Source organism: Lissotriton helveticus, chromosome 1_1, assembly GCF_964261635.1.
Source record: "Lissotriton helveticus chromosome 1_1, aLisHel1.1, whole genome shotgun sequence".
NCBI lineage: Eukaryota > Metazoa > Chordata > Amphibia > Caudata > Salamandridae > Lissotriton > Lissotriton helveticus.
The window spans coordinates 48,879,663-48,890,026 of NC_136057.1; the positions used below are offsets into that span (position 1 = coordinate 48,879,663).

Here is a 10,364-nt window from a genome sequence, read left to right on the forward strand (position 1 = left end):
TCTAGTAGAGGTATCTATTTTTATTAGGGGTACCCTGGACACAAGAAGTATAGCTGCACTCATATTTTTGGATCTGTGGGCCACTTTTGACACAGTCCTGAATGCAGTTCTCTTACATCGTCTTCAGGAGATAGGAGTGATAGGGTTCCTGGAGCTGGTAAAAATCCTTCTTAGAAAACAGAAACAATACAATCTGAATTCTCCCCTGCTCTGCAAGTCCTCAAAAGGTGGATACAGCAGTCCCTCAGGGATTCGCGTTGAGCCCCACCCTTTTTTTAATATTTATCTCACCCCGCTGATCCAGCTAGCAGTAAAATTAGGAGCAAAAGTGATCTCCCACGCAGATGACACACAGTTGCTCTTCTTCTGGATTAAGGGAACAGATTTGGAGAACTCTCATGTTAAAACCTGTCTTACCGCAGTCTTTTATTCTCTAACAAAAGTGCAATTGAAATGTAATGAGACGGTGCATCGTCCCTGGAGTAGCTGCACGCAATATGTCTCCTATCATATCATATCATGCTATCAGCAACCACAAACATGACCACTTGTTTACGTAAAAACAGATCTATCCTTTTGTTGTTTACTTTTGCATGCCCAAGGTAGACACAAGAAAGATACAAATTGGCTTTTCAAACATTTATTGAAACAATTGTAATATTGGATGAAAAGAGTGTGCTGCAATTATTAGTAAAAAAAAAACAAAGCAGTGTAACCAGCATTACAAGAATGGTGAAAAAGATAAACAGTTTGAGCTGTTTTCCTTTTTGGAACCACTTTGGCACTCCCTTAGTTTTGCGTTTTAGTCATTTTTAGGCTGCCCCTGCTTGCTCTCCATAGCCATATATAGCACATTTGTGTTTGCGATATTATTTTGAGAATATGCTGTAAATCTTGTTTGTTATTCAGGGACTCTTCGTAGGGTTTCGTCTACATATTTTGTACAAAGTCATCTAGAATACATAAAAAGATGGTGTACTGTTTTCTCTGCTCATTTAGTAATATCACCTATTATTTAGACATAACACGGTCACACAACTGCATCTCCTGCACAATAGTTTTATCCTATAAATGGTGTTCAGTCCCCACGGAGGCAGAGAGGAGAATTTCGGCAGAGGGGACTGTTCTGGAACGACAGCAGTGTCTGACATGCAACCCTGCCTAAACTAAGTTTACACTCATGATGCGGACCACCTAACTACATACGCCATGTCTGGGGTCTTAGACCAATCCCAGAGATCGCAAATATATCCCTGTGCTCACAAAATAAGGGTAGAACTAGACAGATATATAATTTGCCATGGTTGGGATGTTTGTCCTATACAGTCTGGTACTTATTATAATTAATTTGTTTAGTTGCATCTGCCTAATGATCGCAGCACATTTGCTTCATAAAACACTACAATAGTTTTAATAAATGTATTGTAAACTTTCTTTGTGTTTTTTTAATGTTCACTATGGGCATGCATGAGTGAGTGAGTGAGTAACAAAAGGGGAGGATCCATTTCCACAGTGCCCTGGGATAGAGGGTCGTGTTTGAGGTTGCCAAAATCCACTGTTACTCTGGGAAGATTAGGAGTTCAGATGAGGCACTGTGAGCTAGCAGGATTGGGCCAACAGGTACAGACGTTGTAGAGAGACTCCGTCCCTACACTCTGACGTCCTGTCATCCTAACGCACAGTTCTGCTTTACCAGCTGAATCTGTGCAATAGGTTCAACCATTATAAAATTACTATGTTGTTATATGAATATATTATTCTACTCCTACCTAACAGTACCTATACTTTTGAGAGCTTATCGGAAGTACCCGTTACCAGATACCTTGGGATACCCTATCCTGCTTACCTGACTGTGATGTATCACAAATTTAACCTGTGTAGAACAGGTTATCGTACATCTTTTTTTGACTTCAGTATTTGTCTGCATGTTAAATTATAAGGCAAAAACAATTCAGTTGCGTTTAGATATTTCCAAGGCACACTGTTTGATTTTAAAACCTACAATTTCCACTCAATTACATAATCGTTCTCAGTTGACTTTACTTATGCTGTAAGAGAGACGTGTCATTAAGTATAACATCAAATGCATATTATACAATATAATATTTTTCAAAGAATAAATGTGAGTTGACAATGCAGTCATGCCATTGTCCACATCAGCCAATGCATTTTACAAATGAATCCTGTCAATTTGTCTTAAGCGTTCAGCAGCTTCCACAGTTTATTGTAAGTGGCGTATCGAAATATTTTAGTATGTGGTGACCTAGGACTCAACAAGAAATCTTGTAAATCCATGTCATCAGAAAGGAAAAATAGATGTTCCTTAACTACGGATAATGTGGAAACCGCAAAGCTTAGCAATCAGGAATAAGTTAAGTTTAATTAAACAATAATGGCCAGGAATAGCAGCCACATCTCTTACCGTTGCGTGCTGAAATTCACTTTGCATTAGGTACGTGGCTTGCTTCATACTGTACAGCGGGTGCAATAAAGTGAAACTTGTCACACTTTGGGCAGGAAGTACTAGTCCAGTTGGTCATAAATATTGTGATTAGATAATTTATCCCACTCTGATAGGAGGGACCATAAATACTAACTGGAAGTCACATTCTGAGGTGGTCCAGGTGGCTGGGTGTGTTATCTAGGGTAACGCTTTGTTGGGCATTGTTTGGGCTTTATGTGATGAATGCAACTTACCGGCTGCTCTGCTATCGTCCTTGGCCAGAATACAGGCTCTCTGCTGTGTATTTTGTTGGATTTGAGTGTGTGCATCTGACTTGTTTCTTTAGGTATTACATCCTGGGGCCATATGTGATTTACTGCTGCAGTCTTCCAGGTGTGTTGAGACTTGTTCCATATCTGGTGTCTCCATCACATGAAGTGCTCGGGATGAACAGAGAACAGCTGTGCTATGTTGATCTGATAAACGGTAACTCTGGAACCGTAACAAGTGTTATATGGTGAATTTAGGTAGCGCAGGCAACAGTTGTTCTGTGGTGTGCTGGACAAGAGCGGGTCCTTTCTATAAATGAAACCTGAATCTAACATCCCCCACCCCCCGAATTGAGTTATCAACTACTACCCCGGCTGTTTGTATCTGTGTCTTGTGCATACGCGGTTCCTGTTTCTAGCTTGTGGTGTGAGTGTTTCCCTTGGCATTGGGTGTCCTAATCCGGTGTATTCCCCCTCAGGGTAGCTTTCTTCACGCAGCCCCATATTAGTTGCAGGGTACGTCACAGCAAGAGCAAGATTACAACTACTGGTAACAAGGCCTTACGTAGGCCTGCGATCCACCTTGCTACCCAGGTAAACAAACCTGTGAACCATTCTATGTTTGGGGCACCTCCTTCCTTAATAATGACCTGCTGTAGGTTGTACAGTGTTTGGAAGGCGATTGACAGTGTGCCATTGTCAAGGTCTTTCATGGGCATGAAGGTACAGCATACTGTACCTATCTTGGCGCATACACCCCCTTCCGTTGTGGTATTAAGTCCAAAACATACTGGTTCTACATCCCAATGAGGCAGAAGGCACGCATTTTATCTTTGCGTTTTGACCATTTTCAGTGGTGTTCATCATTTTCAGCAGTTCCCACCTGATGATCTGCAGCCACCGAGTGTTGGTCTTGGTTTGCCGGTGAAGAGGGGATTGAACCTATACCTATTGTGGATTGGTGAAGAGCCAAGCTCTTCAGCAATGTCCTTGAATCTGTCCTAACCAAAGGACTCAGCTGACCTTGTTTTGCATATTTGTGTAGAAGCGTGGTGCCTTTGCTGATGAGGTGATGAAGTGCAGAAAGACCTTCACTGGGTATGACCAATTTAGGCATGTAGAGTGTGACCAGTGACCAGGTCCCACGCCAGCCTGGGATTAGCAGGGTGTAGGTGTGGTTGCCGCATGGCCAGTAGTAGTCCATCAAGGTACCCCACTACATATCCTTATTACAGGTTGTACTCTGGCATATTGCTGTTTACCTCTATGGGTATCATCCCCTTCCTCCGAAAACACAAGGAATACACTTGTATTCTCCTGACCACTATGAGCTTCCCATTACCCTCTAATCATGTATACCTTCCTGCCTCTGAGTTCCAGGTGTCTTGGCATTGGGTCAGTAGAGTGTCATTCAACCCGCCCCACTTTTGTTCCCCAAATTGATGGCTCTGCAGGTTAACTGAACATTGGGGTACTACTTGTTGTTCATAAATACTGCTCCAGTTATACTAAGGGCTTGCCTTGGTCAACAGGTTGATGCCTTTGCTGACACGTTAATGCACTGGGCTGATGTCTTGGTGAGCTCCAAGAAGCCCTTGTGGGGGGCTCTGTTTAGGCCCTGTGTTCCAATACCATTTCTGCTCCTTTTTTTAGTTTGTTTAACGGGGACTGGTTCTCATCCTGCTGTGTCAGGATGTAAAGGACTTTGGGTATGATATTGTACTTGGTTAGGTTCACTGTGACTTTCTGTGGTGCTGTGGTGTTAGGCTGGAGTTTGGCTTTTATTCATCTTCGGTATAAGTGTTTGAGGCACAATGATGAACCTTTTGCATGGGGTATCAATTAGCAAACAGAACAGGAGTCGGGTAGATGCTTTGCTTCCCACTTAGATCATCGGTTGATACCAGGTATTGTGTAATAGAGCGCTATGTAATCATTGTGTGTAGTGAAGTTGTGGGTTAAATGGGTAAGATCCTGAGACACAGTCTGGACCACTTTACCTGGTGTCCTTTGCTGAAACTTGACCTGTTCCTGTAAGGTGACATAGATTTGATGTCAAATCCGGGGTGGGGAGATCTATGGGCGCTCCTATCTGCAAAGTTCGCAAAGTCCGGAGGGGAAGCCCTACAGGTGCGTCTGTCCCCAAAGTGTTCATAGTTCATATTGGAAAGAGTCTGTTCTGGTGATTCATTTGATGGTAGTGATAGAATATCTGACAAGTGGTACTATGACTTTCCCTTTGACCTTGACAGCTGTGGGAGTTGAAAAGACACCTTTGAAGGGCCTTTCAAACTTGCCTTTTTTCCACTGGCGATGAATGTTGCGGATTAGGGCTCGGTTGATGGACTGCGGTATGGTGTAGGTTAGGCCCATGTAGGTGGGCATCACCTCCCTTTGGGCAACCTGTTTAGAGAGGAGTCTGCACGTTTTGGTCAGTTCAGAGAATTGTAGATACATTTCATTACATACGGCTTCAGAGCTGAATTCTGCACTTAGTTTGGTTCTGCTCTAAGATATTGGCATCTAAATTGTGCTACCAATGACTAGCTGATGCCGGGAGGGGATTCAGGTGATGGTCTGTGCTTGTGGTGACACTTAGAAGACATTGGAAACAATGTACACCAAGGGTCTCATTTAGATTTTGGCGGACAGGTTACTCCATCACATGCGTGACAGGTATCACGTCCGCCATATTAGAAGTGCATTATATCCTGTGACAATTGTAGTAAGATGGACTGGGATATCTGTCACATTTGTGATGCAATAACCATTCTGCCAAACTCCAAATCAATCTTCAAGTCTGCAACCAATGTTGTATCAGAGAAAACCACAATGACAGGAAGGGGGCCTAGAAGCAGCTGTAGTCCCAGAGGCACCGGAAAGGGAATCTGAGTTTGAGAGGGTGGACTGATAGCAAGTGCACCTTGGATCTGTTGTGGGTACGCCTAAGAAGCAGGGTGATTTTTAGAATCCTTTTATGTTTTTTGCTGATATTGCCTGACACCTGGACCCTCACCTTCCCTTCAGGCAGGCAGCCTTCAGGTGTTGTGCTCTCTAAGGCTCTGCTCTCTTCTTGTAAAGGGTCAAATTGGTAACACCCATGCAGCAAGTGCCCTTATGAGCCTCGGTAATAAGATACAGTGCACACCAATGCCCAGTAAAGGCCTGAAACAGACCCAAAATGGAGCATTTACCTACGTTTGCCTGCTCTGTTGGTACCTCATAAGTAGCGACCTGTGCCCTTCCTACATGTATATGCCCCAGGGGAGGTTCTTTAATGACACTTGTGATCCTTGTACTGCCAAACATGGCCTTTCGACTATCAGACTTTCACCTGATGTCTTCTGTGAGCATCGAGTCACTTCCCTGCTTTAACTGTCAATGAACCCTGTTAACGAAGTACGCAGACATAAGGGAGTATGGAAGGTGATAAACAGGGAGTAAGGTGAAGCTGAATGTAAGAAATGCCCAAAGGTGTAAATGCTGCACTCCCCCTCAAGCAACGGACATCTTGTCCCACTCTGCCAATGGCCTATCCCCCCACAGAGTAGCATGCTGGCACCACACGGAAGACATTAAGTCAGATACACTTGTAAGGTAGAAAAGACAAAAAGCAGACCCGTATTGGCAGCAGAGATATCGCAGTTCTATTACTGGCTGTGATGGAATCTCTATAATCAATGCTGCAATCTTCGCACGAATGCTTGAACCAACCCCAGGAAAGTGGCAAAGATAACTTAACAAACAGAAAAGTAAAGACAGGAGTTGGAACTTCAGCTGCTCCAGTGTGAACAGGAACGTATTGTCAAGAAGAGTGTGAATGAAGCTACATTTCTTATATACTTCCTGAAGCTTTACCTTTATTATATACTTCCTGAAGAGTTTTCTTTGTCATGTAGACTTGAAAGGGTTACTGTTGTTATACACTTCCTGAAACTGAAGTGACAGCAACACATCCTGATCCATCTCTTTTTCCACAATCCCATCTTCTTTAAATGAAATCTTGGCCATGTTGCATCTTCCTAAAGCTGTACCTCTGGCGAGTGGGCACTCCATGTGTACTCTTTCTGTACTAAGTTACTCTGTGAACACTGGAAAATCTCCTCCTTTTCTGAAGTAAGTAAGAGTGACATGTTCAATGAAAGATTCAGTTAAATATCTGTATATGGTGAAATATCTCTTGGTAACATTCATAAATGGTAAAGAAGAGATGTCTTTTACAACTAGTTAAATATTGTGTATTCACATTCTCTTACATTTCCATTTAGTGATTTTAAATCTCTTTACATCCAATAGGAAACCAGCCTTGAATGCACAAATGATCGTGAATAATGACAGTAATCTGGCAAATCTGAAAAAAGCGGTTAGAAAAAATGAGCTCCAATATTCTAGGAAAGATCTGCACAGTCCGAGACTGAGGACCCTGAACAAAACCTTTTAGATCCAGGAAGAAGCAGTCCAGAGCAATTCAGTGGATCTAAGAGTCTGAGCTGTGCACACCTACGCAGCAGGATAAAGAATGACCTCTAGAAAATTAAGGCAACAACACTGACAAACCGCCTCCTGTATAAACAGGCCTCCACCACCAGCTTTGATCATGCGTTTGGTATGAGGTGGATACAGCATTGCTCTGCTTCCTGCATTGGTGGCAGACTACCATTCAGCGTGCTAGGTGTATTGTAAACTCTTTCTGTCCAAACCACATGAGGAAGAGAAAAATACAATGGCAGACAACTGAAGGGTAATAGAAAGAGAGGGTCTTTGATCTACAACAGACTGTCCCAATTTGCATCGACCAGAAGGAAGACTAATCTTTACCCGTAACACACCAGTAACACACAAAACTATTACGCAATCTAAAGACATACCCACCTCCAAAGAAGCTTTACTTGCCAAAATGATAATATATCTAGTTGGTGAGTCTTGTATTTCATTGTGAAATCTGAAATCAACCATCCAAAATACCACACACATACCAGGAATGTGAGAATAACACAAGTGCTTTATCAACCATGTCATCTCCTCAGGAAACGCAGTCATGGGATGCAGACAAATATAAACCGGACCCAGAGACACCAACCAAGAAAGAAAAATCATACACATGCAGCAAGAGCTTTAGTTTGTCATTGTTACTTAAGAACCATAAGCAAACACACACAGGAGAAGCAACCTGCGATTGCAATGAATGTATGAAGAATTTTAGTCCGTTATTAGATCTCCAAGTACATAAACAAACACTTACAGGGGAAAAAGCATACTATTGCAATGAATTTGGAACTAGTTTTAGTGATTCCTCCACTCTTAGGACTCATCAGCGAACACACACAGGGGAAAAACCATTCAAGTGCAGTGAATGTGTGAAGAGCTTCAGTCTGTTATCACATCTCCAGTCACATCAGCGAACACATACTGGGGAAAAACCATACCATTGCAATGAATGTGGAAGTAGTTTTAGTGATTTCTCAACTCTCAGGAGTCATCAGCGAACACACACAGGGGAAAAACCATTCAAGTGCAGTGAATGTGTAAAGAGCTTTAGTGGGTCATCAGAGCTACAAAAACATATTCAAACACACACTGGGGAAAAACCATTCAAGTGCAGTGAATGTATGAAGAGTTTTAGTCATTTATCAAACCTACAGAGACATCAGCGAACACACACAGGGGAAAAACTGTACCATTGCACTGAATGTGGAAGTAGTTTTAGTGTTTCCTCTAAACTAAAGATTCATCAGCGAACACACACAGGGGAAAAGCCATTCAAATGCAGTGAATGTGAAAGTAGTTTTAGTGTTTCCTCTAAACTCAAGATTCATCAGCGAACACACACAGGGGAAAAACCGTACCATTGCAGTGAATGTGTGAAGAGCTTCAGTCAGTTATCACATCTCCAGTCACATCAGCGAACACATACTGGGGAAAAACCATACCATTGCAATGAATGTGTGAAGAGATTCAGTCAGTTATCACATCTCCAGTCACATCAGCGAACACATACTGGGGAAAAACCATACCATTGCAATGAATGTGGAAGTAGTTTTAGTGATTCCTCAACACTCAGACGTCATCAGCGAACACACACAGGGGTAAAACCATTCAAATGCAGTGAATGTGAAAGTAGTTTTAGTGTTTCCTCTAAACTCAAGATTCATCAGCGAACACACACTCGGGAAAAACCGTACCATTGCACTGAATGTGTGAAGAAATTCAGTCAGTTATTAGATCTCCAAGTACATAAACAAACACACACGGGGGAAAAAGCATACTATTGCAATGAATTTGGAACTAGTTTTAGTGATTCCTCAACTCTTAGGACTCATCAGCGAACACACACAGGGGAAAAACCATTCAAGTGCAGTGAATGTGTGAAGAGCTTCAGTCTGTTATCACATCTCCAGTCACATCAGCGAACACATACTGGGGAAAAACCATACCATTGCAATGAATGTGGAAGTAGTTTTAGTGATTTCTCAACTCTCAGGAGTCATCAGCGAACACACACAGGGGAAAAACCATTCAAGTGCAGTGAATGTGTAAAGAGCTTTAGTGGGTCATCAGAGCTACAAAAACATATTCGAACACACACTGGGGAAAAACCATTCAAGTGCAGTGAATGTATGAAGAGTTTTAGTCATTTATCAAACCTACAGAGACATCAGCGAACACACACAGGGGAAAAACTGTACCATTGCACTGAATGTGGAAGTAGTTTTAGTGTTTCCTCTAAACTCAAGATTCATCAGCGAACACACACTGGGGAAAAGCCATTCAAGTGCAGTGAATGTGTGAAGAGATTCAGTCAGTTATCACATCTCCAGTCACATCAGCGAACACATACTGGGGAAAAACCATACCATTGCAATGAATGTGGAAGTAGTTTTAGTGATTCCTCAACACTCAGACGTCATCAGCGAACACACACAGGGGTAAAACCATTCCAGTGCAGTGAATGTATGAAGAGCTTTAGTCATTTATCAAACCTACAGAGACATCAGCGAACACACACAGGGGAAAAACCGTACCGTTGCACTGAATGTGTTAAGAGCTTCTGTCGGTTATCAACCCTCAGGAGCCACCAGCGAACACACACAGGGAAAAAACCATCACCACCCAGCCAGTGAGGAACAGCAACAAGACTGCTCTTCATCACATCCATACTTATACATAACACTCTACAGGGGTTTGTTCCAGGGTCAAACTCACTTTACTTTCACGTTAACAGCAACAAGTTCTAAACTGGAGAATTTATATTTAGGAACGAGGGGTTTGTACGGCCATTAGTGGCATAATACATTTGAAACCCAGTACTTTATAAATCTGTATTAATGATACATATCCAAACACCACCAATGTATGGACATCCGAGATACTTTAAAAACCACACCACTGAGGTGTGTACCAGGATCAAACTCAATTTACTTCAAAGTTAACATGAACTAAATTATGCAGCAAGAAGAATCATGATGCTATGAAATGTACACAATGATTTGTTTTTTGATACATAATAAAACAACACTTTTTTAAATTCATGGTATTTGACTGCTGAGTGCATTTAAGGCGATCTTAAATGTGATTTATTCCCTAAATGTTGGGCAGGCCCCAGGAAGGGCTCGCTCCCTCCCCGCATGACGGAGCCCGGACACCGGCTCTCC

At 42.3% G+C, this 10,364-nt stretch overlaps 1 protein-coding gene across 1 annotated transcript; it reads left to right on the plus strand.

Annotated features, from left to right (window-relative positions):
* Nucleotides 1-7,170: 7,170 nt before the first annotated feature.
* Nucleotides 7,171-10,059, plus strand: LOC144767291 (uncharacterized). The gene has a single exon (XM_078650796.1). The coding sequence runs from the start codon at nt 7,725-7,727 to the stop codon at nt 9,831-9,833; it is 2,109 nt and encodes a 702-aa protein (XP_078506922.1). The 5' UTR covers nt 7,171-7,724; the 3' UTR covers nt 9,834-10,059.
* Nucleotides 10,060-10,364: the final 305 nt, after the last annotated feature.